We start from the raw sequence: 27857 nt of genomic DNA on the forward strand, positions 1-27857 counted from the left end.
CTCAGGTGAAAATCTTTTAAAAAATAATAAAAATGAAACCCAAAATATACTTAACAACTCTTAAAAAAAAGAAAATTTTTTTGTAAATCTGAAAATAATAAAGTGATTATTTATTTAATAATGAGGAAAGAGAGTGCTCCTAATAAGTCACTGTCAAGAGGTAGGAATTCTTGCATCACCGTCTGAAATACAGCTTTACGGAGCAGAGGGCCTCCTGGGTGGCCGGGTGGCCAGGAGAGCTCTGTACCTAACACCGGGAAGCTCCAGGTCACTCCAAGCTCCACCTGTTGGTAGTTGTTTGGTTTTGGAGAAGTTGCCTGCCTGATCCTCAGTTTCCTTTCATATAAAAGGGAAACAATTCCTACCCTGACCGATTTACGGGCTTATTGTAAAAATCTGAAGTGGATGACACATGTGGAAGCATTTTGTTAAGAGTAAGGCATTTCAGGGACAGTTATATTTTTTAAACTTCTATTCTTTTTGATAAATGCTCTCTATACAGTGTTAGACGTTTGTATTATATTTTTGCTTTTTCAGGTGGAGCAAGGGTAGATCTAGTTGACCAAGACGGACATTCTCTTCTACACTGGGCAGCGCTGGGAGGAAATGCTGATGTTTGCCAGATACTGATAGAAAATAAGATCAATCCAAACGTGCAGGATTATGCGGGAAGAACCCCTTTGCAGTGTGCTGCGTACGGGGGCTATATCAACTGCATGGCGGTGCTCATGGAGAACAACGCCGACCCGAACATCCAGGACAAAGAGGTGGAGAGCCTGCATCTTTTCTATGCTGTTTGCTCTGAAGTGCTCCGAGTATTCCTTCTTTGTAGCTAAAATTAAGTAAAACAACAATTTACCGAATGAAGAGATCACTCACAAATCTGTTCATTAGAAATGATTTTTACTTGTCCGTGTTCTCTTCTAGTCCTTTTCTGTATCTCCATATATAACAGTAAAGTCATAATATAGAATGCAAATAATTTTATAGCTTTTATAAATATGTATTCATGGCATATGTTTCTGTATGTATAAAAAGATATGTGTATGTTATATATATATATATATGATATGATGTTACAAGCCACATTTTGTTCTGTTCACTTAAAATTATCACCAATATTTTTTCATTTGGTATATAATCTTTTTCATAATCATAGATGCTTAATATTCCACAGTTCTAAGAGGTTTATGTTTAGTCATTCATTCAATCCTCACAGCAACTCTATAAAGTAGTTACTATTATTATTTCCATTTTATAGAAGAGGAAATTGAAGCTCATGGAGCTTAAATAATTACCCTAAGGCTACAACAGTGGCAGGGGTGGTGGGGAGGTTAGTCCAAACTATTCCTGTAACCCAAATTTTAGAATTAAATAAGCAACTTCCTATTGCTGGCCACTGTTTCATTATTATAGATCATGTAGCATTTAATCGGCTTTGTGCATTTAACTTTTTTTTTCTTTTGGATTATTCCCTTAGAATAATTTTCCCTAAGTGAAATTACTGAGTCAAAGTAATGAATGATATATGAATGTGATTAGGCTCTGATCCCAGACTCGAACTGGTTTCTAAAACGTGGATTAATCTGTGCTTTCCCCAGCTATATAGTAATGTATTGATTTCTCTCAATTTAGCCAATATTAACTTTCTTTGCTGGTTTAATTACTTTAACTCTTTAAAAATAGTGGCATATTAATTGTGTTTTCCAGGTCAGAAAATATATTCCCTCTTAATTCATTCAATAAACTTTTGCTAAGATTGTTAGTAACACAATGAAAAATATGTAAAATGTGGTTCTTATACCTATCTTATCGGAAATGCATCTTTTATAATTTTTAGTACCTTTTGCATTTTTTTAAAAGTTCCCAATCTCTTACATAAGCTACTTTCCAATTCTATTAATTTTTATGTGTGTTGTTTTGGATTATCTACATAAACAATCATACTATCTGTGAATAATATTTTTATTTTTTTCCTTTCCAATCCTTAGGCTTTTTAATTTTTTGTTTTGCCTTACTGAACTGGCTAGGACCTCCAGTACAATGTTGAATAGAATTGGTAATAGCTGACATCCTTAACTCATTCTCTCCTCTCAAGAGGAAAGCTTTAACTATTTCACCATTGAATATGTTTGCTCTAGGTTCTCATATATTTCTAGTTGCTAAGAGTTTTTAAAATTACAATTAGCTGTTTAATTTTTGTCAGATACTATTTCTGCATCTATTGATATGATCATATTATTCTTTTCCTCTTTTCTGTTTATATGGTGAATTATGGTTGTTGGTTACATTGTTGTTTTTTGCAGGGGAAGATTTGCCCTAAGCTAACATCTGTTGTCAATCTTCCTCCTTTTTTCTTCCTTTCCCCCCCAAGTCCCCAATACACAGCTGTGTATAGTTGTAAGTTCTTCTTGTTCTTCTATGTGAGCCACTGCCACAGCATGGCTACTGACAGATGAGTGGTGTGGTTCTGCACCCAGGAACCGAAGGACACTGAAGCAGAGCGTGCTGAACTTGAACGGCTAGGCCATCAGAGCTGGCTCGATTACATTGTTTTTTCAGATGTTAAAGCACCCTTTTATTCCTGGAGTAAGCCCCACTTATGATATATATGTTTGTAATATATAGAGAGATGGATTTCATTTGATAATATTTTGAGATTTTTGCTTCCATGTTCATGAGAGAGATTGATGTATGATTTTCCCTTCGTGTATTGTACTTGTCAGGTTTTGGTAGCCAGGTTACGCTGACCTTATAAAAAGAGTTAGGAAGTAGGCCCTTCTGTCTTATTCTCCTAAAGAATTTGTGTAAGATTGGTATTACTTCTTCCTTAAGTGTTTGGAAGGATTCTCTGGTGAAGTCATCTGGTCTAGGGGTTTTCTTTGTGCAAAGGTTGTTAATAACTGATTCAGTTCCATTAATAATTACAGGACTACTTAAGTTTTCTGATTATTTCCTTTCAGCTTTGGTAAGTTGCATTTTTGGAGAAATTTATCTATTTTATTAAAAATGTCAAATGTAGGGCTGGCCCCAAGGCCTAGTGGCTAAGTTCAGCATGCTCCAGTTCAGTGGCCTAGGTTCAGTTCTCAGGCGTGGACCTACATCCTTCTTCAGCAGCTGTGCTGTGCCAGTGATCCACATACAACATAGAAGAAGACTGGAACAGATGTTAGCTCAGGCCAAATCTTGCTCAGCAAAAAAGAAAAGAAGTCAAATATATTTGCATAAAGTTGGTCACATATTCTCTTATCTTTTTTATGTCTGTAGGACCTATAGCAATTTCCTCTTATTCTTTCCATGCATTGATAATGTGTGTTGTCTCTTTTTAAAAAATTTTATGTCTTGCTTATTCATCTTTTCGAAGGACTTCTGTCTTTGTTAATTTTCTATATTTTAAGGGTTTTTTTTACTATTTCATTGATGTTTACTGTTATCTTTATTATTTCTTGCCATCCACTTCATCAGGTTTGATTTACTATTTTTTTAAAGGTTCTTTAGATGAAAGTTTAAATCGTTGATTTTTTTTTTTAAGATTGACACATGAGCTAACATCTGTTGCCAATCTTCTTTTTTCTTCCTCTTCTTCTTCTTCTTCTCCCCAAAGCCCCCCAGTACATAGTTGTATATTCTAGTTGTGAGTGCCTCTGATTGTGCTATGTGGGAGCCTCAGCATGGTCTGATGAGCGGTGCCATGTCCGTGCCCAGGATCAGAACTGATGAAACCCTGAGCCGCCAAAGCAGAGTTTGTGAATATAACCACTCGGCCGTGAGGCCGGCCCCTAAATCATTAATTTTTTAAATATTCTTCACCAATATATGTCTTTAAGCATGCTGCTTCTTCTAAGCACTGCTTTAGCTGTATCCTACAAGTTTAGATAAATTGTACCATCACTATCATTCAGTTCAAACATTTTCTAATTTCTATTTTGATTTATTATTTGACCCATAGATTATTTAGAAGTGTATCGTTTAATTTCCAGGCAGATGGGCATTTTCCCATTATCTCTTTGTTATTGGTTGTATTAGTTTCCTATTCCTGCTGTCACAAATTACCACAAACTTAGTGGATTAGAACAACACAAATTTATTGTCTTACTGTTATGGATGTCAGAAGTCCAAAATGAGTGTCACTGGACTAAAACCCAAGGTGTTGGCAGGACTGCATTCCTTTTGGAGGCTCTAAGGGAGAATCTGTTTCCTTGACTTTTCTAGTGTCTAGATGCTGCCCTCATTCCTTGGCTTGTGGCCCCATACCTCCGTCTTCTAAGCTAGCAGTGACTGGTGAATCTTTCTCACACTGCATCACTCTGGCACTCAACCTCCTGCCTCCCTTTTCCACCTATAAGAACCCTTGTGATTACATCAAGTGTACCCAGAAAATCTAGGATATTCTCCCCATGTCAAGGTCAGTTGATTAGCAACCCTAATTCTATCTACAACCTTAATTCCCCTTTCCATAGAACATAACGTAATTACAAATTCCAGAGAACAGGATATAGACATCTTTGCAAGGGAATGTATTATTCTGCCCACCACGCTGATTTGCAGCTTAAATTTTACTGTGATGAGAAAACATATTCTGAATTATTTTAATCTTTCGAGACTTTCTTTATGACCCAGCATATAGTTGAGTTTGGTAAATGTTCTATGTATGCTTGAAAAGAGTACTAATTTTGTCATTGTTGGATGCAATGTTTTGTATATATCACTTCGGTCCAATTTTTACATTAGTTTGTTCAGGTCTTCTATATCTTTACTGCTCTTTTATGTTGGTTCTATAAACTATCATAAAAGATGGGTTAGAAATCTCCCTCTGTGATTATGGATTTGACTATCTTCCCTTTTAGTCTTGTCCATTTTTCCCTGTATATTTAGAGGCTGTGTTATTAAGTGCATACAGCTTTAGGATTGTGATATCTTCGTCTTTAACTTCTTTAACACTGTGAAATATCCCTCTTTATCTCCAGCAATGCTTCATACCTTCCTTATCTTTCATGACATTGAAACCTTTTAAGAATACAGGCCGTTTATTTTATAGAATTTTACTCAGTTTGGCTTTGCCTGGTGATTCCTCATGATTAGCTTCAAGTCTTACATTTTTGGATAGAATATTATGTAAGTGATGCTGACTGTTTCTCAGAGTATCACCTCTGGAGACATGTGATGCCCCTTAACGTAGTATTAATTTTGATCATTTGCTTAAGATACCATCCACTTTCTCCACTGCATACTTAATGTTTTCCCTTTTTGTAGTTTAAGCAATTTGGGAGAATTGCTATATTTTGAGTTAGCATAAATAACTATGTGTCCAAAAATACCTACTCCAGATGTACTTAATTTTTGTTCCCACTTGTAGGGAAGAACAGCTTTGCACTGGTCCTGTAACAATGGATACCTTGATGCCATTAAATTACTCCTAGACTTTGCTGCTTTCCCTAATCAGATGGAAAACAATGAAGAAAGGTAAGCTGTTGATAAAAATTGTGCGTTGTTGTTCATCTCACATTCTTTCTGCCTAAAACCTCAAGTTTACTTACTGGTTCAGAAAGAATAAGTATACTCATAAGGAAATGCTACGCTGAGAAATCCTGAATCACAAGAAAACAACGAAAGTTCCTTGCAATGTTGATTTAGAATCATAAGAGTTTAAAGCTAGTTAGACCTTTGGATGCTACCTAGTGCTTTTGGATGTTACCTAAGATTTTACAGGTGAGGACACTTGGGCCTTCTTCTGGCTTGTGGCCAGCATACAGTCAGGGAGTCTTGATTGACCAGAACTAGGAATTCGGTTAGGCCAATGGAATGTGTTATAGATTCAAGAAGCTTCTCTTGATAAAGAGGATATTATCAGTTAGTGGACAGAGGCGCCACCATGTAGCCTGAGAAAATAAGGAGAAGCCAAGATGAAAGTTTGGGATTCTAGTCTAAATACAGATTTCTTGAATAACATGAGATCCATAGAGTTAAGCTGTGGTTGTTGCCGAAGGACCTAGGCCCCCAAAAGAGGACCAGACACAGTGTGAAGTCTAAGCAGGAGAGATTCTCGGTAATCTTGAATCTAGGAAGATTCCAGTAATTTGTGGGTAACAATAAGTTTGTGATCAGACTTCCATACCTGAGCTCCCCCCAGCCCAGGTCTGTGCTTTAGTTTTCATTGTTCATGGATGCTCTAACTAAAATGGCCTCTGCTGTGACACCATCCCCACCCTCTTAGCCACCACCAGTTCTTTCTTTCTGCCAAGAGCTGGGAAACTTTGTAGAGAAGGAGGGACTGTCTCTAGACCAATTGTTTTGGAGGAAAGGTGCTCCTTCTTTCTGGGGCCAGCTCCTTCATCTTTCCCACTTCTTTCAGAGCCTTTTGCCATTAGTTATATCCTCCATCTTTTATTTGCCAATTCTCTTTTTTTCTGAAGTTTGTCTTCTCTACCTATAAAGTCTTCCTTTTCTCAGACTGTCTGCACTGCCTCCATTTCCTCATGCTCACCATTCAAACCTTTGCAGTCTGGCTTCATCCTCACATTACACTGAAATCTGTGTCTGAGTGGTCACTGACAAGTTCCTAATTGATAAGTCCTATGTTGTCCTCTCTGTCCACTCTCCTCGGCCTTTCTGCACCTGCTGGTTCTGTTGACTCCTCTTTACCTTATTGAGACTATATCTTCTCTAAGCTTCTGTGACAGCGTATTTTCCTGATTCTCTTTCAGCTGTGTCTGTTCCTTCTCCATTTCTTTTGTCTCTTCTTCCATTTTTGAAACATTTTTTAAATATAAACATTCTTCAGGGACTGGATCTCTTCCCTCAGCCCATCTCCTTTGTCGATCTGACCTCTCACCGAGGTTTCAGCAGTCACCTGGGTGCTGGTGAGTCCTAAATCTGTATTCCAGACTCAGTATCTCTCCTTGTTTCACACTGTCGTCTCCTCCTCATTACCAGCACCGCTGTCTGAGTCTTGCCCTCTTTGACTCTTTCTGGGAATATCGCAATGCCTCCTCACTATTTTCCTTCCTTTGATTTTTCCTTCATTCAATTCATCTGCTTCCAAAGTAGCTTCTTAAAGCATATTTCTAACATAATTATTAATCATGTCATTCTTCTGTTCAAATGCAGTCTCCTATAAGAAGATTGTTCTGATCCCACAGTCGTGTGTCCCAAACTATGTCTCCCCTACACTGTGAGTTTTTATTAGCACTTAGCGCATTTTAATTTTTATTATAATTTTATGTAATCTGTCTTTCCTATGAGTGGAGAACTCCATCATGGTCATCTTTGCATTACTCACAGTGCTTTTCACGAAGTAGATGCTCAGTAAATAACTGTTGCATTGTCAAGTCAGCATTTTTAGGCTCCCAGTAGCACCACCCTGCTTCATACCTGCATTAGAAACTTCTGGAATTCTTAGAGCACATGCAGAATTATATAAAGCAGACTAGTATGTCTTACTTTGGGAGTGATTATAGAAAGAACTCACTCTCTATTATAATCAGATGACAACTGCAAAACAAAAAAGACTTGAAGATTTAGGTGTTTGGACATTTAAGGAAGCTGGAAAGGCAGAGGGAATCCTCAGGCTGGGGTTTTGACATTAAAGCAGATAATCTGAGAGAGCTGAAGATTTCTCCCCTTGAAGCCCTAAAAACACAAAAGGGAAAGGATTAAGAATTCTAAGAATTATTGATGATTTATTTGTATAAATAATTTATTCTATAGCAGTACTTAATACCTGACTGCCATTTTTTAAGGAAACACTAAAAAAAAAAATTTTGTGTAATTCAGTTCCCATTTGTATGCTAAGCCTTGAATTTCAGACCTAAGTAACCACATGAATTAAGGTGCTTACTGCCTCCTGGAGTAAACATATATTAATTACAGACCAAAAGACCAAAGGAAAAATTCCTCCAACTGGACCTGCCAATCCATAGATGAAAAAAGACAGTGACAATATCCCAGGCTCCTCTAATGTTTCATCAGCAATGCACCTTGATGTACAAATGTCAGAACCTGGCGCTGCCTTTTATGCTTATTGACATGCCAGGTCAGGCATTCTACTCATTCATCAGACCATTCCCGCATGGCAAGTCCAATTGTATCTTGTCTCTTGGCTTTATCTACATTGTTTCTTGACTGGTTACCATCAACGTGGCGCTAATTTTTGCTTCTCATGCACTGACACTCACCACTTGATGTGCACTGTTGAGACATAATTTTTGCCAACTACTGCTGGCTTTCAGTCAATAACCATCTGACAGTCACACTCAGACATCGATGGGAATATTCACAGCACTTGAATGTTTCTAAATTGAATTTGGGGTGAAGAAAGAATCAGTAGTAATAATCACAATATGGTCAGTTGCTTAAACACTAGGTATAGACTTCAATCTTAAAACCTGGCTAGATATTTGGATTGTGTCTCCCGGCATCAAAAATTGACTGGGAATCCTAATTTGAATAAACTAATTGTAAAAAACACATTTTTGAGAAAATTGGAGAAATTTGTATTTAGAGTGGGCACTAGATCTTACTAAGAAATTCCTGTTAATTATTGTTAATACAATGATAACATTGTGGTTGTGTCCGTATTATTTATAGATGAATACTGAACTGCAGAGAGATTAAATGATAGGAATTCTGGGATTTGCTTCAAAATTCTTTAACAAAAATAAAAAAGAAGGGATTGGTTGATGCAAATGTGCCAAAATTGCTAAATGCTCAATTTGAGTAATGAGTGTATTAAGGATTTTATGCTATTCTCTCTACTTTTGTTTATGCTTGAAGTATCTCATGATAAAAAGACAATTTTTTCATAATAAAAACATTTAAAATATTTGAGTGCAATTTTCCATCCACAAGAAGCCTGAGAGAGCTAGTTTTTCCCTCCTTCCTCACCTTTTACAGACAAGGAAACAGAAGCTCAGAGATGTGAAGAGAACGCCCAGGGTCACACAGACCTGCCGACCCCAGTTAGCATTCTTTAGGGTACATTATGCTATATGTTATTTTCTTTTGTCATATTTGTAATTAAAGGCATAGTTTGGGCTTTACTTTTGTAAACCAGATTCTGATAATCCTGCTTGTTATACTGTGTGAAAGACACTACATGTTACTAATTATAGAAAAAGTGATCAAGCTTCCTGAATACCTATGTTATTTGCATGCTGATTTTAGAAGCGGTTTCATTCTTAGGAGACTTACATTCAATAGCTGATGGATGTGTCGTGGAAGGATGGGTGAACAGGGAGTCAGACGGTCTTAGTTCTAGTCTAGATTCTGCAGGTAACTAGTTACATAACCTTCAGCAAGTTGCTTAATCTTTCTGGGTCTGTTTATGCATTTATAAAATGAAGGCGTTAAATTAAATGACCTCTAAAGTTCAGTTTAGCTCTGCTATTGTGTGGTTCTGTGACTCTGATCATTTTTTCTGTTGGGGAAAGTACCATCATGAGAGGATTTTAGAATATATAGTGAAATTTTTAGAAGTTCTTCTGAATTTACAAAATGCCATCTGCTTATAAATAATGTTTTAAAGTATATATAGGCACCTCTACTTTATGGCCTTCAGTCCCCTGAACAGTAGTGGCAAATCGAGCTGTCTTAATATGGGGATTCCTTAATTTTAGCATTTTGGAGCTTCCTTCTGAGCTCAGAGTTTCTTTACTAAAGTGACCAAAGCATCCTTTGCTTATACTGAAAATCGCTTCCTCTTACAAAGTCTTATTGTGATTGTTAGGTATGTTTTGAAGAATCATAATTTCTTTTCTCTAATCGTTGGATGATTTTCTGTGTCTAATCATGCATCCACATAATCATCATTTTTTGCACCTCGTAAATCAGCTGATTATTTCTGCTGACACCTCTGATTGCATGGGATGGTGACAGTCACCTTGAGAGGAGCTGGCTCAGTGAAGGTCATCAGGTAGTCATACATACTAGTTTGGGTCCTTGGAAATCATGTTTATGATAAGCCGCTGTAGTGTTCCAACCGCGCTGCAGTGTCCGTCCTGTCATAATAACCACAACAGCTGACGTTTATTAATTGCTTCCTTTGTGCCAGGCACAATGCTCTCTTTTTTACATTTATTATTCCATTTTCTCCTCCTACCAAGTCTGTGATGATGAAAGCTGTGGCTTCGAAACATCAAGTAAGCTGCTTAAGAAGTTATAGTCGTCATTACCATTGTTGAATGGTAGAATTTGGGTTATTTTGTACGTTTTGCATTGTTCGAATTCCTAAAATATATGTCATTTTTACAAAGTATTTATTTTTCTTTAAAAGAGGAAAGCATATCTGCCAAGATATTCACAGCTGTTAATTCTGAGGGCGGGAATATTGATGACTATTACTTTCTTCTGTGTATTTATCTAATTTTTTTTGTATTTCCAAAAATAGAAAAGATATATTTAAAGGAAGGAATTTGCCCAAAATCACACATCTAGAAAGTAGCCAGTTGAGATTCAAATTTATAACTATATGACAATAATACCCATTCTTTGGAAATAATGTATTTGTCAAAAAGGTGCTGCCTGTGTACTGTACTAAAAGACAGGATAGAGCGCTCCCTCCGCTGCCTTGGAGACAGGGTTTCCCCCCTAGAGGCGTCACTGTTCCGGGTTTCTTGGGGAACCTCTGGAGATATATTTCCATAGATGAGCATACAGCGATATATTCTTTTTCATACAAATGGAGCACACCATAATACTGTCCTGTTTCTGGCTTTTTTCTTTTTCTTCATTTTACAAGACATCCTGGAGATCGTCCCTTATTTATTCATATACTGCAGTAATGGCTGCGTTATACAAATGACTTCGTTGCATGAATGGCCTGTGCTCTATTTAGTCAGTCCTCTGCTGATGACTATTGAGGTTGTGTCTTCTTTTACTATTTTAATCTGTGCTTCTGTGACTGGCCTTGTACATAAAGCATTTCACACAAGAGAGCAGATCTGTAGGAGAAATGCCTGTAAGTGAAATAGCTTTGTCACAGGGCAGGTGCATGGATAATTTTGATAGACACTGGCAAATTGTTCTCCCTAAAAATTAAAGTAGTATATGCAAGAGCCATTCGACCACCCCGTCCTTGCCGGCACAGTGTGTTATTAGACTTTCTGGTCTTGCTAACCCCATCATTAGATTGAAGTGCTCTCTCATGTTGCTCTTAATTTGTTAGTAGTTCTATTAAATGAGAGAGGTTGAACATATCTTATTTGTTCAGGAATCATTAGTATTTCTTGTTTGGGGAACTATCTTTGTTTTTTGCCTTGCAAAATTTTGGGGTTTTTTATGTCCTTGGATTTATCAATCTTGTGGTTTCTGAGTTTTGCATCATTTTTTTAGAAAAGACTTCCCACTCCAGTATTTTTTTTTAATCTTTCAGGGTTTCTTCTAGTCTTTCATGGTTTCTTTTTTTATCCTTAGATATTTGTTGCATCCAGAATTCATTTTGCTGTAAAATATAAGATTCTTTTTTTTCCCAGATGGCTACCCAGTTGTCTCAACACTATTTAATAATCCATCCTTTTTGCAGTGATTTAAAGGGCCATCCTTATCATAATTTGGAACATAACCATCGGTGGTTATAAGCATTAACCATCAGTAAGCATGGGCTCAAACTTATGACTCTCACAGAATGTTATTTGCAGTCCTTTTTCAGATAGGAGCGGGAATTATTTGACACGTGGGAAAAAAGAAAAGTGATCATGTGTTCTTATAGCCCCCAATTTGTGAGCCAGCAAACGAAACTCAGGAATCGACATGGTCAGCAACACCCAGCCCCGATCCCAGCTTCACCTTTGTTTTGTGTCCCTCAGAGAAAAAAAGGAACGGCCCTGGAGTAGAGGAGATAGCTTTGCGTGAGGAATATTCCGCATCTTAGGATGAAGTTTCCTCCTGCTGCCTAATGCTGTCAGTCTAACTGTGCCTTGAGTTACATTCCAACACAAAAAAAAAATCTTCATGTTTCAGGTACACTCCCCTGGATTATGCTTTGCTTGGTGAGCGCCATGAAGTGATCCAGTTCATGCTGGAGCACGGTGCCCTGTCCATCGCCGCTATACAAGACATCGCTGCCTTCAAGATCCAAGCTGTCTACAAAGGGTACAAGGTCAGAAAAGCTTTCCGAGACCGGAAAAATCTCCTCATGAAGCATGAGCAGTTGAGAAAAGATGCTGCTGCCAAGTAAGTTTGAACGATAGAGATTGTGTTCTCACAACTCGGAATCAGGGTGGAAGGGACGGGTTGGTGGGAGTGGCCGAAAGAGGGGATCAGGAGAGAAGCTGAAATAATTTTGATCCCTGTACCCATGTCACCTTTCTGCTTCTGCTCACCACTCCTTCAGACGACTGAGGCCTCAATGAAGGATGAACACCTAATCGCTACTTGGTGGCTGTTCTTCTAGGTTAGTCCTTGGTGTTCCAGCTCAGGGACAAACCACTGCTACCCCCACCCACAGTGAGGAGTTGGCGGTGGCCTGCTGCCTACAGCGAGCTGCAAAGAGATAACTGGTCTCCTCGCCTTTCCTGCCTTTCTAAGCGAAACATGCCAATATCTCGCCTACCTTCACTAGTCTAATCTGAGTCTAGTTTCCATTTGATTAAAGCAACCAACTTACACAAGTAATGTGCTCTCCTCACCTGTTCCTTAACAAATCTGTGCTAAATAGTGATTCATTCAGGAAATATTGATTGAATTCTTCGTATACATACGAAACCCTTGACTAGAACCTACAGAGAAAATGGTGACTCAAAGCAAAGTCCTTGCTTCAAGGACCTCACATCTTTTTGGATAATAATAGAAAATGTGCAAAATAGTCATTTGTGCCCGTTATTAATTATACATTGATTATTTTACCATAAATGATTGATTTTAGATTATGCTTTGGTTTGCCTTTTCTTTGATACCTGTGTTGGGTATTTTAAACAGCAAGAGAGTATTGCATTAGCAGGTATAGATACCAAAACCTCTGATGATAAGGATGCAGATGCCAGGCAGATTCTTGAGGGATAACTTCCTGGCTGTATCTTGAATCTTTCCAAATCTTGAGTTCTTCCAACTCTTGAATCCTTCCATATCTCGCCCACAAGGGGGAAGCAAAAGTGCAATAAATAACTATTAAGAATAATAATAAAAGGCAGGATAAACCACTTTAATGAGAAGTTAACTACCACTATGAATTGGAATGCTAACCATGATGTCAGCCTTTGGTAGACCAGATTGACAGAAACACGTCATTTTCTGTAACTCTAAAGCTACCAAAACTACATCCTAGAAAATACTATCTTGCACTGTTGTCTTAATGATGCTCTCTTCTCTGCCCTTTTGTCAAAGAGTCCAGTATTAACCTAAATCCTCTACCTGCGTCTTTTTCCAGCCTCCTTATAAAAGTCCTCTGCATGTGAGTGACAATGTAAGTAGGTAATATGTGTGACAAATTATCTCTGCAAATATTCTCTGCAAGGGATGGAATATTGTATTTCCTTCTACTGATGTTTCTATAAAGTCCAGTTCAGTGTGTGAGACTCTGTTTTCAGAATTTGAAGTCATATCTGCCAGAATGCAAGGGGGGACTCGACAGAGGCCACATGACTGACCTCATATGTCCCCCAAAAGGAGTGTATTACTCCAGGCACATTCCAGTCTGTTACTGAGAGAGAGGGCCCTGGAGTCCTCCTGACTCCCAAACTCCCTTCCCAGTGGAATAGAAGGGTTGTGGTTGAATGGAAAGAAGACCCGGGTTCGGATCCAGCCTCTGATACTGACTTGTGATGAACTGAACACAGCATTTCTCCCTCTGGGGCTCAGTTTCTCCATCTGTAAAACTTGACAAGTTAGAGCAGTTGATTTCTGCGCACTCCAATTCTGTGGAAACCCCCTTCTTCCCTGTAAGTGACCTCAGCCACCTCTTCCTGTCCTCGCCCTGTGGTGCTGCCCAGAGGACGTGCGCCTGGGCCGAGAGTTTGGACTGGCATACCACTGAGTCAGTGTAGTTCTAGGAACGAAGAATCTGTTTGTCAGAAGATCTCCTGTAGGGAGGAAAGGGGTTTCAAATAATGACATGCTTCACTCGAGGAGTGGTTTACGGTATTTTTTCACCTAACACGGCCTCTTGTAACTCGCAGGCCAGAGCATTTGAAAGGACAAGGAAATTTAGGGAACATCGCTTCCAACCCCCTTTCCGTTGTTCTCCTAATTAATTTCACTGTCATGGAAGATAGGTCCTCTTTGTTCTTAGTTGTTGTTTCTTTCTTTTTGCTTTTTCTCCCCAAATCCCCCCAGTACATAGTTGTATATTTTAGTTGTGTGTCCTTCTAGTTGTGGCATGTGGGACGCCGCCTCAGCGTGGCCTGACGAGTGCTGCCGTGTCCACACCCAGGGTCTGAACTAGAGAAACCCTGGGCCGCCAAAGTGGAGCGGGCGAACTTAACCACTCAGCCACAGGGCCGGACCCTGGTTCTTGTTTCTGAAGTTAAATTTTAAAAACCTTTTTAAATGGGAGCTGTGCTTACAGTGATAATATTTGAAATTGCCAAAAGTGAAAAATTGTAATCTCTTTTACGTTTTCTCAGCCACAATCTTTCCCTCATTGGGTATCATTATTGGAAGTAAATAGTTTTTTGGTGTTTTTTTTCTACTGAGGTAACATTGGTTTATAATATTGTACAAATGTCAGGTGTACATCGTTATATTTCAATTTCTATGTAGACTATATCGTGTTCGCCACACAAAGACTGATTACCAACCGTCACCACATGTGCCTAGTCACCCCTTTCGCTCTCCTGCCTCCCCCCTTCCCCTCTGATAATCACGTATCTAATCTGCATATTTATGTGTTTGTTTGTAGTTGTTATTGTTTTTATCTTCTATTTGTGAGCTAGATGATATGGTATTTGACTTTCTCCCTCTGACTTATTTCACTTAGCATAATGCCCTCAAGGTCCATCTATGTTGTTGCAAATGGCTAGTTTTCATCTTTTTTATGGCTGAGTAGTACTCCATTGTGTATATGAACCACATCTTCTTTATCCATTCGTCCCTTGATGGGCAGGAAGTAAATAGTTTCTTACAGTTTAACCATTACCTCCCGTGGTCATTGTAGCATAGATCTCCAAGAGAAGTATTTAAATAGAGAAGGAACTGATGTAATTTGTTTTAATTTTATATGTCAAAAGTTATTTCTTAAAATCTGCATCAGTGTTTAATTGTTTTGGGGTTTTGCTTTAAGAGACGGAAATGAGAGTGTTAGATTCAGTCCTTGCTGCTGCTTCACTAACGAAGGTGACCCAGGCACATCCTGTGACCTCAGTGTACCCTTCCCCTTTATCGTGTTAGGATGGCAGAGATCACCTTCCTTACAGGGAGGATGTGGAAGGAAGTTATTGAAGTGATTTCTCATTTACCGATAGAGAAATTGGGACTGACAGAAGTTTTAGTTACATTTTCTAGGGCATGTGTTTTAGAAAATATTTAAGAAGTACCTATAATCCGTTTAAAATCACGTTATAACTCATTCTGCATCACCTATGTTGTTGCCAAAATGAACATTACTAGAATTTACCTGCCAAAGCACACAGTTGAATGTACACCAAAATTAGACTATATTTGTGTTGATCACCCTTCTTCCTTGAAGCTTCCTTTGTGCCGAGTTTTTACTTCTCTCTCTAACCTCAGATCTCCTCTGACCCTCCGACGACTCCTTCTCACATCTTTTCGATTACACCATCTCCACACGGAGGTCAACCCCGTGGGCTAGCTCCTTAGACTTCTCCTCATGCTGTACTTTTTTCTGTTGAAAATGTATCCCCTCTTAAAACTTAACTACTTCGTCTCTGTGGGTAACCCCTTCACCTGTCTCACGTCCTGACCTCCTGGAACTCTTGTCCCATAGCGTCAGTTGCCTACTGGGCATTTCCGCTTTGCTGTTCTTTTGTCACTTGCCAACACTTCAGATCATTGGCCATTTCCATCTGCATGTCCTGTTGTTACTGTCACTGCAGACTCACTGTGTGAAACCTACAACTCATCAGTGTGACCCATCTCTCTTCTCCCCTCTTTATTTCTCTGCCAGTACTGCCACCACTGATTCTGTTCATTCCTCTCTTGAAATGTCCTCTTATGTCCCTTTCTCTCATCTTTCTGTCCCACCCCTCTATACAGGCCATTATTCTTGAATACCAGCCGTGACGCTACGTAAGACTTTCAACATTTTACCTCCACTTGTATCTCCGAGTCCCATTTCTCTCCACTGCTACTTCCCCCCCTTGCCCTCACACTTGAGGTCTCATCCATCCTGAACTTTCTTCACTTCCTTACTTACCGTGCTCTCTGGGAGACTGGAGCTTCTTTCTGACCAGAGTATGAGATTCAGTATGTCTCCTAGAGTTACCTAATCAAGTCCAGTTTGGATCACCCAGTTCAAACTCTTGTGATACCTAAGTCCTTTCTACAAGAGGTTGTTCTATGTCCTCCAAAAAGTCAAGTGACAAGGAATTCTCTCAAGGCAGCACATTCCATTAGTGGACAGTTCTGTCTGGCAGTTCTTTTCTACCTTTTGGTCTTGCAGCTACCCCTTGAAGTGAAGGAGAAAAATCTAAATCCTTTTCCATAAACCAACTTGCAGATAATTAAAGTGCTCAAGACACTCCCCCTCCCAGCCCAGGTCTCTTTTTTGCTTTATAATTGATCCTGTTGCCACCTGCTCCCCTGAACATCTTCAGTCTTCAACGTCTCTCTTCAGGTTGACACATAGGTCTGACCCTTCTGTTCATACTGAGGTCTGACCTGTTGGGAGTTGTTTCCATGATTCTACTTCATGCCATTCCACTTCTCGGAGACTCAGTGTCCCCTCAGGAAGATGAAAAGAAGATTTCTTAATCCAGGGTGGGCTTTGGGGCTCCATGAATGGCCTGAAACTACACACAGCATTTCCTGTGTCATGAGCATATGTGCATTTGGGGAAAAGGATCTGTTTTGAGGGAGAGGATAGATTTTTATCACATTCTCAAAGGGTGTGCGTGAGTCACAAAGAGATTTAAAAAACCATTGGACTGAGTGATATCTGAGGACCCTTCCACTTGTAACGTTCTCTAAGTCAAAGGTACTAAAACACACGACATTTTCTTATTCCCTTGAGAGGAAGTCAAAGACCAACTATTACTCGGCCTGTTATTCAGCGACAATAAAGAGATAGAATCTGACAGACCCCCTAGATACAAGGTGATACCAACTGAAAAGGTGACAGCTAAACCTTTTCTGTCTTGTGTAGTAATCACTTTCCTCTCACCGGAAATGTTCCAACAAAAATTTAATTGTCATCTCTCTAAGATAGTATTTAAGGAATTTTTAAAAATCATGTAAAAAGCTGGTCTCTAAGATCTCTTCCGAGTCAGATTCCATGAGAGCTAGGTGGCAAGTTTTTGCTCATGCTCTTGTCTCAGCCTGAAATAACCTTTTCTCACTTCCCTCCTTTCTCCTTTTGACATTCTTTCTATGTAGTCTTTTTCCTCTTCCGGTTTAGCGACTGCGTCCCACATCCTCCCATATCTCTGTGTAGACACCTCTGTTTTAGCACTCATCGCCTCTAGACCTCACTGTTGCGGGAGTGTGTGGGTGTGATGCCCCAGTAGATTGTCAGCTCCTTGAGAGCAGGGGTTGTTATAGATCTCTGTATCTCCACTGCCTTAGTGTACTTCATATATAATAAGCATTTAATAATAAATGTTTCAGTAACTGCCCCTACCATGGGTCTAAGGCCTTGCAGAAGTCATTCATCATTCTTAGTGATGGAGTTTCCCCCTCTGTCAGGTGGAAGGGCCGGACCAGGTGCTCTGTGAGGTCTCCTCCAGTTCCAGTGCTGTGACTCTGTCAGTGTTCCACTGTAATTTGTCTGCCTCACTCAGGCAGCGAACACATTTAAGTACCATTTATCCTCACAACGTATGCTCGTGCTCATGTGTTTGTGCATTAGGTTTTCCATCTCCCTCCATATTTATCACAAGCAAATTGCTATTTGACAGGTTTATGATTTTAAAAAGAAACATAGGAGCAAAGTGATCCATCACTGCATATGCTTGAACATGAGACCCCACTGTGTGGCTTCCACTGAGAGTTGTATTTGCCCACTTTTGACAAGGAGAAATTGATTCTATCAGACACTGCAGAAATAAGCAGGCTCCTTCCCATTCCAGGAGTATTCAAGTGTCCATTGCCATGAATACAGGACCTGAGAGAGGTCTGAGAGATGTAATTGGCTTCCACAGCTTTATCTTAACAGCTTAACCTCTATATAAAAGTAATGATTACTTCTATTTATATAGTGCTTTTCAGCTTGCAAAGTTCTTATACATTAATACATTAAATCCAAAAAATAACTGAACAAAATAGACAGGGCAACTATCCTTAATCTCGTTTGATAGATAGGAAAAATAACACAGAGAGGTTAACTTGGCTGAAATCACACAGCTGGGAAGAGAGAGAGTTGGCACGGGAATCTCAGTCCTGCCCGAAGCCATGGCTCCTACCGTTGCTTGGTTCAGGGGAATCATCCCACCAGCCACACCTATGCTGGAGGCTGTCTCCAGATGCTAGCACCCATCTGATAGGCCAGCATGGCTAGCTTTTTTCTGACCTATACCTATAAGAGTAACTGTTGGTGGCAGAACCAGGCCGCAAGTCAGCTTTTCTCCTAACCCAGTGCTTATTCAGTTGTGCCAGTGTTGCTTCCAGTGATTGTTAAAAGAGTGGTGCCAAGCCACCAGCAACTCTACAGCAGAGTTCAATACAGAATTCCTGTTACTCTCGAAGCTAACATAGCAGAGCATATCAATACCCTCCTAACCCTTGAGAAAGTTAAGGAAATGAGTTGGCCTCCAGCCTAGAGCAGGACTATGAACAAGAATGGCATCAGGGCAAAGCCCAGTTAAATCGGTACAAACTAACCAGACGGCCCTCTTCTGTGGAAGCCATTTTAGTCAAATCTCTCCAGTCTCTCTTGGGTCCTGTATTCATGGCAATGGAAACTTGAGTGCTCATGGAATGAGAAAGAGCCCTCTTATTTCTGCAGTGTCTGGTAGAATTAATTTCTTCTTGTCATAGCTAGGAAAATACAGCTCTCTGTGGAAGCTAAATAGTGGGGTAGAAAAAAACAGCAGCTTCCATGACTCAGACTTTCCAGGCGCAGAGGCAGATGTGTGCCATACTGTGCAAATGGACACATCCAGTCCTGAGACACTGAAGCCATTGGATGTTCAAGGCATTTAAGTTATTGCCCTTGATCTGGTTCTCTGCACAAGTAATCTTTTTTAATTTGTTCTGCTTTATCTCCCCAAATCCCCCCATACATAGTTGTATATCTCAGTTGTGGGTCCTTCTAGTGGTGGCATGTGGGATGCCGCCTCAACGTGGCCTGACGACTGGTGCCATGTGCACGCCCAGGATCCGAACCGTCGAAACCCTGGGCCACCGCAGCGGAGTGTGCAAACTTAACCACTCAGCTACGGGGCCAGCCCCTCAAGCAATCTTTTGATCACTTAGTTTCTCCTTGGCCCTTTTTTTGCAATAGTCATCTAGGCTACTGATTCCTAGTAATCCCCCATCCTTGGGTCTTAGATCTGCTTTTGGAACGGATTTGCAGCAGCAACATGTCCCTTAAATCTTCTTCTGTGGGTGAAACAGGCCCAGTTCCTTCAGCCCATCATTTGGAGATCCTCTTCACCCTGAGGTGCAAGGACCGGAAGCAGATGTTGTCAAGGATCTGATCCTCAGTTGACTTTCTCACCTTCTTATACTGTGAGCCCCTGGGGAGCTGAAAAGATTGCTCTACGAAAGACAGTGGGGACCAGACTCACTGGAAGCCCACCAAAAGCTGTTGTCTGGCCAATTCCCTTTAAGATAATAGAAAAAAGAAGAGGAAGAGGGACTGTTTTATACATTAAATTCTGCTTTGTTAATAAATTTCCTGCAAAAATGTTACTATGTCAAGGACAGGATTTTTTTTTCTATTTAATTTTTCACATAAACTAGAATAACATTGTTTTTTTTTTCTGGTATTTATTTCTTAAACTTGACAAAAATAGGTCAAGTTATAACATAGCCTACCATGAAGATTAGAGATCTTTGATATCCTGTAATAAATTAGTTGGAGGAAAAAAACCCTAAATTTCAGGACAATTATTGAGTCTGAGGGTTTAGTACTAAAAGCTACAATGGAAGCTAGTTTGAAGTGCTGTTAATGGTTACTTTGATGTGACATTACCAGTTTCTTCATATGACCCAATTCATTTTTTAAATGATGGAAGAAGATTAAATGAAATTTTAAAAAATGACTCTGTCATTGATATGAATTTTACCGGGAACGGTAAAGCAGCTGAGTTCCCTCTCAGCTCTGTGTGTAGTTTACTGTGCAGCCTCGGGTAAATCACTTATCTCTCTGCCTCAGTTTCCTCATCTACCAGCCAAGAGTGTCACCCTCAGTAAACTGAGGTTCTTTCAAGCTCTTAGACTATGAGCACTGGTTCTGGACCTTTTTCCCTGGGGAGACACATGCACATGGGGTCATGGTCTGCTCCAGGAGAGGTATCCTCTGTGTGTGTGTGTGTGTTGTCATTGTTGTTGTTTTAAGGCAGCAGAATGGATGAAATAGGATGCACGTTATGCATAATTCCCGGTCCTCATCCCACCCCCTTCTCCCCAGTGATCGAGAACCACCGCTCTGGAGAACTTCACAACTGCAGGCTGTGTGCCACCTAGAAGATTTATTTTAAAGTGTCAATTTTTTAAAAGCATTAATTTATTTCTATTCATAAGCTGAGGGTCCAATCCTATATTCTGAGAGTTACATTCTTTCTCCCGAACCTGCTTACCTTGTTCTGCCAAAATGACAGAACAGCCCCCTGCAAAGCTCGCCTCCAAAGAAGTCTCCGGAGGGCAGGGCCTCCCTGTTTTCTTGACATCCTGATCACTCTAAAACCTTGGAACCCCTGTTTGTCCTGTGGCTGCCTTGGTTGGAGGCCCAGAAGGGTCTGCAGCAGCAAGGTTTGCCCCCAGGCTGATTGTACAGTGGCTTGTTGGAATTAAAAAGGAAAGCCATTTGGTTTCCTGAAAGAAAGAGGAATGACTACGCAAATAACGAAGTCTAATTTACCATCTCAAAGCCCCTCTTAAGGGCAGTGAGTTCCATGTAGACACCAAGCCAGCCAACCATGTGTGTGTCTGTCTAAAGGACCCATGTTCTCTTAAAGCAGCTCTAGTAAAAGGAGCAGCACTCCCTCTGCCTGCCAGGAGCAAGGCTGTTAGACCAATTAGCAGCACTTCACCCTCCCAGATGCTTCCACCTTCTGAAAAGCAGCCTTCTCCCAGAGAGATCACACTGAAGTGGCACCTGCTAGCATCCATCTGAACCTCAGCTACCGTCCAGCTAGCCTGTCGAATGTCGTGCAGCATGCTTAAGTGTCAGCAGTTGGCAAAGTGTATAACAGAACCAGAGTCAAATAAAAACATGACAGCTGTGCAGGGGTTACCACCACCTGGCTGGCCACTTGCATAGGGTGAGACTCAGTGGTAAACTGTTAGATATGCAAGCTTGGACCCCAGATCAGGGGCTGCACACAAGAAGAAAGACCTTCAGAAGGGGAGTTAAGTTGACAAGGCTTTATATCAAAGTGTAACCCAGATATCTGTCATCTGGGTCTTCCCTGTCCCTTGAGATCTAAATAAGCTTTGCTTTAAATTCCACAGTCTGTTTGGGCCAGCCCCCGTAGCCTAGTGGTTAGGTTCAATGTGTTCTGCTTTGGTGGCCTGGATTTGGTTCCTGGGCACGTACCTACACCATTCATCTATCAGCGGCCATGCTGTGGTGGCAACCCACATACAAAAAGAGGAAGATTGGCAGCAGATGTTAACTTGGGGAAAATAAATTCCATAGTGTGTGGAAATCTGAATTCTATGACTTCTTGGGGGCTTAGGGTCTCTGCCTCAGCTCTTGCTTCTGTGTCTGGTATCTTAGCTCTGTGACTTGTCAGACTGCCTGTAAAAGAGCATGTCTGAGTATGGCAGACCCTACAAAAAATTGGTGTTATAGAGGAGAATCACATTTCACATCCTCTAATGGTATAGTTAACAGTCCATATGAGGCTTTCCTTCTTCTCTTACGTCTTGCTACTCAAGGTGTGGTCAGAGGACCAGCAGCAGCTGTTTAGCCTGTGTCCTTGTTAGAAATGCAGAATTCTGAGCGCCACCCCGCTCCCCTACCCCCCCCCCCAGGCTTGCTAAATCAGAAGCTCGACTTTAGCAAAATCTCAGGAGATTCAGGTCACTCAAGTGTGAGGAGCACAGATCTGAAGTCCTTTCCTCTCACCCCTCAGGGGCAGGGGCCTCTCTGCCCTGGCCTTGTCTGCACAGTGTCCGTCTCTCATCTTCTCTGTCTCCCCCTTCCCTTCTCTCTCTTGTTCTTTCATCAACTTCCTCCCTGTGAAGAGCTACAAACAAATTCTTTGTGTTGTGACAGAGCAACCCTCTGCTCTGGAGCCTCAGACCACCTAGGCCATGAGGTCTCGCCTTCCACCAGCTTTCGTTCCTGTCCCCAAGGTTAGTAGAGTCTTTGTCTAAACAAGATCCCCCCTAAGAGGAGCTCCGATACCAGTCACTGTGATAAAAGACATCTCTGCATCTCATTACAAAAGATATCCTGGATTTTATACAGACATTTGGCTTCCAAACAGACCCCCAAATCAATTCTGTATTATAGGCTATCATGTAAGTGTTAGGCCTGGGGAAACTGAGTCTCCGAGAGAAGAGTCACTCACTCGAGGTCACGTTGTGGTTATTGCCACAGGCAGGACCAGAAAAGTTCCTATACGTCCCAGGGCAGGGTTCTCACTGCGTCCCTGATCACTCTGCTTTAAACTGACCCCTTCAGCGGCCCCCCAGTTCTCTTCCGGAGCAGTAACTGAATCATTTGGGCAGCAAATGTGCATTGGGTGCCTGCGGTGTACGTCAGCACCATTCACATAGCAGAAGAAGCACTACAGGCTGTTTTTCCATACTACTTGCCTTCACCCAGCCCGCTCCCTCAGACTGGGACCCTCATTCCCACCTCTCTGCCTGGCAAACTCGTACACGTCTTTGAGAATCAACAGCCGGGACCTTCTGGATTCCTACAGACAAAATTACTCACTCCTCTCTCTGTGCAAGCACGTGTTATCACGTTTCTTCCTTCATGTCTTAGGTCTCTGTTTTCCCAGCTGTCCTCCTCTGGGTAGAAAGTTCCTCAAGGGAGGGCTGAGCTCTGTGGCCCTGGTGCCCAGCACAGGAGAGGCTCAGGAAATGTCCTCCTTTCTTTCTCTTGGAAATCCCTACAAATTAACGGCATTGGTCAATCAAACAACCCCGTCCTTTTCTCAGCCCTTCGTCCTCAACCCCTCGCTGCTTTCTGAACCTGCGCTGAGACCCACCTGCCACTCATCTCTAGACCTGGCCTCTCCTTGCCAGCCCTTCTGTTCTCTTGCTGCCCAAAGTTCCAGCTCAGCCACCAGCTACTTGTGTATGACTTTTTGAAAATCATCTTACCTTCTGGACCACATCTGCAAATGAGTGGGTTTGACTCATTAGCTAGAGCTCTCGATGGCAGTATTGCAGCTCACAAGTGTATTCAAATCAGTTGCAAGGTGCTTTGTCATTTTTTCATATAATCATTAAGGTTTGCCAATGTTTTTTTTTTTTAATTTTTAGAAAGTTAAAGGTTGTCCCCATGGCTGTCATGCTCAGCTGCATTCTGATGTGCTTTCTGGAATAGGAGAAAAGGCTTGGGGCACACACACCTCGGGACTGTGTTATGTCTCACAAAAAGTTTCCTAGTTATTTGTCATGTGTGTCTCAACAGTGCAAAGGTTGATCTGTAAGATTCTTTTCAGCTCCATCATCTTTTGAGCTATCTAAGGTCTGGGGAAAAGACTGCTCCCAGAATGTGTGAATTTCCAAACCTCCTGTGATGTTAGCTCCTCTTAGAATTTAAATCTCATCAGGAACTTGAGTAAGTGACCCTCTTTTAATTTTCTCCTCTTCCTCCTTGGCTTTGCTTCCAGGAAGCGAGAGGAAGAGAACAAGCGAAGAGAGGCAGAACAGCAGAAGGGAATGCTGAGCCCAGATTCCTGCAGACCCCAAGCCCCTCCCTGTCTGCCCAGCACCCAGGGTGAGCCCTGCAAGCAGAGTGGGGCCCCCGGAAAACAGCCTCCCCCCAGGGACGTGGCCCAGGACTGCGACGAGCAGGGAGCCGGCAGAGGGTTTCCAGGAGGAGGGTCTCCAAGCAGAGCCCCCAAGAAGAGGCAGCATCTTTCCCCAGACATGCAGGGAACAGACCCCAGAAAGCCAAACGGTAGGTGTATTGCCTTTGTTCTCTGATGCCAGCCTACAGACTGTGGGCTCTCTCGATTGGTGTATTCAGACCATTCACATTTAAGGTAATTATGTCAGCCCTGACATCTGCCATTTTATTTATTTTCTGTATATTTGCTCTGGTTCTCATTCCTGTTTCTCTTTTCTTTCCTTCCTGTGGGTTGCTTGAACATCTTCTAGCGTTCCATCTTGATTAATTTATAGTTTTTGAGTGTATCTCTACAGTTTTTGTGGTGGTTGCTCTGAATATTACAATCAACATAAGTGACGTATGACAGCCTACTGGTGCCAGCATTTTGCCACTTGGAGTGAAATGTGGAAACCTCACTCCCATTTAGGCACCTATACCTCGCTGTGGTATCAGATGGTGGTGTAATTTTTGTTTCAATCATCAAATATAATTTATAAAACTCATGAGGAAAAGGATGGTCTATTTTACGTACCATATTTTTGTGTTTTCTGTTGTTTCATCTTCCTTCCTGGTGCTCCAGATTCCTTCTTTCATCATTTCCATTCTGTTTGAAGAACTTTCCTTAACCAATATTTGAGAGTAGCTCAGCCAGCAACAATTTCTTTGTGTTTTCCTTTGTCTGAGAATATTTTTATTTCCTTCCTGAAGAATTGTTAAATCAGATCTAGAATTCATGGTTGGAATTCTTTTCTTTTAGCTTTTCTTTTCTTTCAGCTCTTTAAAAAGACTGTGCCACTTCCTTCTGGCCTCCATGGTTTCAGATGAGAAATCCACTGTCGTTCACATTGGTGTTCCTTGGTAGTGGTCCTAGGTAGCATGTCATTTCTCTCTGGCTGCTTTCAAGATTTTTTCTTTGCCTCTAGTTTTTGAATTGTTTAATCTGGTGTTTCTGGGTGTGACTTTTGGAGTTTATCCTGTTTGGATTTGGCTTAGTCTGTTGGGGGTGCCCACGACCACCCCTAGGTTCAATAATTGGCTAGGAGTTCTCACAAGACTCAGCATAGAGTTGTACTCACAGCTATGATTTATTATAACAAAAGGACACAAGCGAAATCAGCAAAGGGAAAAGGCATGTGGAGCGAAGTCTGGAGGAAACCAGATACAAGCTTCCAAGAGCCTCTCCCAGCGGAATCACACAGGATGCGCTTAATTCCTCCAGCAATGAATTGTAACAACCAGATAGACAAGCTTCTGTCTACCAGGAAAGCAACCTAGACCGAGGACTGTAGGATTGTTATCGGGGTCAGTCATCTAGGTACCCTCTGCCTAGCATATATCAAAATTCTAGACTCCCAGAAGGAAAGCAGGTATTCAGCATAAGCTGTCTTATTTGCACAAAGCAGTTTAAGCACATTGAGCTGTTCTTACCGGTTAGGAAATGGTAAGAACCCTCCAGAAATGCCAACACAGTGCAAAAAGCAAATAATGTCTTAGTGTTATTATGAAAATAGTTTTGACCTTGTGGACCCCAGAAAGGGTCTCTGGGATCTCATGGTCGCCTAATTCAGGGTTTGGGTAATTCGATCTATCTCTCTGAACCTCAGCTTCCTTAGCTAGAACATGGGAGTATACTCTTTACCCTGCAAGGCACTTATGAATAGAAATAAAACAATTAATGTAGAGTACTTGTTATAGCCATGTCCCACAGTAGGTCTTCAGTAACTACTATTGTTAAACCACACCCCTGACCTAGTTCAGACTAACTACATAAAAGTACACATGAGTGACCACAAACATTTCCAGACTGTAATTCCATAACCCACTTTCCTGTGACAGAGCATCAGCAATGTATACCTTAAGGATCGTGTGATGCTTTGTTGTATTTTCATTCGACCAGCATTAACTAGACTCCCATGATGTGACAGCCATATTGAATTTCCTCAAGTTCTTTCTTAGCTTGGGGCCTTTGCATATAACATTCCCTCTATCCATGTGGATAAAAAGTGCCAATTATTGTGCCACTGAATGACACAGCTCACCTTTCTCCATTGCAATAGCAATTTCTTCTCTCCTCTTCCAGCCTTCACTAACAGTCTCTTCATTGCCTTTCTAGCTTCCACTCACCGATCAGTCCCAAAGCTAATTCCATGGGGTTTGGAGTTTTGTTAGGGCAGCACCTCTCTTTTATAGGTATTGGTTTCTATGTTGGTTATCTCTTGTGGCATAACAACTCACACCCAAAACTAAGTGGCTTAAAGCAACAACGTTGTATTATTTCTCACATTTCTGAGGGTTGGCTGGGCCGTTCCTCTACTGGATCACCTGGGCTTACTCATGTGGCTGTTAGGAGGTTGGCTGGGCTGGAAAGTCCAAGGCAGCTTCCTTTACGTGTCTGGGAATTGGTGCTGGCTCTTAGCTAAGATGTCTTAGTTCTCTTCTATATGACCTTTCATCCGCCGGTAGGTTAGACCATCTTCCTTTCATGTTGTCAGGACAGTGTTCTGAGAGAGAGGAGGCAGAATCTACAAGCCCTCTTGAGGCCTCAGCTCCAGAACTTTCACATCATTCTGCCACATTCTGTTGATCAGAGCAAGTCACAAGTTCAGCCTAGATTCAAGGGCTGGAGACATAGACTCCACTTCTGGATAGAAGATGTTGCAAAATCACGTTTCAAAGGTGAGTACGTCCTGAGATGGGAAGAGTCTTTGGCCGTTAAACAATCTATCATGAGGAGCAATGTGTCTCTTACTTCTGTCTTCCTAACACCTAGCAGGGCGTCTGGCACATAAGAGATGTAATAAATATTTGTTGAATGTATAGCTGTGTGGTACTAGCTAGGTGCTTGAGATTCAGAGATGAAAGACAGATTGTTAACCACGACGTGGAAAGTATTCATTGGGTATGCTCACGTTTTCTGTAACAGAGGCCCATTTTTATGGGAAAGCTTTGCTTCTACTCAGTTCACTAAATCCCTTATGCCCACATCATTCAGCAGATACGTTTTGGAGTCCACAGTAAGTGCCAGCCACATTCAATTGTATTTAAGGCGAAGGATCGTACCATGAGCATCTTTCCTTTAGCAGTGAGCACAATATTGGTTACATAGGTAGATACTTTTTGACCTGACTCCCCTTAGAAAGCACCTATTAAAAGTTTGATTGGCTAGGGCTCTGTACCCCCACAATTATACTTAAGCCCTGCAACTTCAAATGGACAATGTTTTTTCTCCTAATCGAGTGCTCTACAGAGCAGAGAGAAGGGGAAGCATAGTTATTTCAGACTTCTTACAACTATACAGGATAATTGTGGTTTGTGTTCACCTGATTATAAAACACTTCAGACAGTTATGCATCAAGGCCAATCCGATCTACTATAGGCCTGATCGCATTCAGACAGAGTCATCTCACATCCTGAAAAATCCGTGAAGTTTCAGCTTTTAATAGCCAAGCCTTTTGTCCTTTAATTACGCTGAGATTAGACTTCCTCTCCTCACTTTTTGTTTAAAGGCAATCTAGTACATGGTTTTGTAATGATTTTCAAGCCGTGTAGGGCTCATGAAATGAATTTGGTG

The 27857-nt window shown here is 41.1% G+C and overlaps 1 protein-coding gene and 1 long non-coding RNA gene across 4 annotated transcripts in view; one reads left to right on the forward strand and one right to left on the reverse strand.

Annotated features, from left to right (window-relative positions):
- Positions 1 to 27857, forward strand: part of INVS (inversin) — a 223785-nt gene that overhangs the window by 91858 nt on the left and 104070 nt on the right. For all 3 annotated transcript variants that reach the window (XM_008518004.2, XM_070595259.1, XM_070595260.1), the window contains 4 exons: positions 538 to 767; positions 5357 to 5463; positions 11956 to 12168; positions 24066 to 24355. In XM_008518004.2, the coding sequence (XP_008516226.2) occupies positions 538 to 767; positions 5357 to 5463; positions 11956 to 12168; positions 24066 to 24355 (840 nt within the window). The remainder of the gene's footprint in view (positions 1 to 537; positions 768 to 5356; positions 5464 to 11955; positions 12169 to 24065; positions 24356 to 27857) is intronic.
- LOC139079600 (uncharacterized) lies at positions 6401 to 26836 on the reverse strand. The gene is made up of 3 exons (XR_011533344.1): positions 26569 to 26836; positions 8175 to 8291; positions 6401 to 7629 (listed from the first exon to the last, which is right to left on the reverse strand). It is a non-coding gene; the product is annotated as an uncharacterized lncRNA (long non-coding RNA).

Source organism: Equus przewalskii, chromosome 26, assembly GCF_037783145.1.
Source record: "Equus przewalskii isolate Varuska chromosome 26, EquPr2, whole genome shotgun sequence".
Taxonomy (NCBI): domain Eukaryota; kingdom Metazoa; phylum Chordata; class Mammalia; order Perissodactyla; family Equidae; genus Equus; species Equus przewalskii.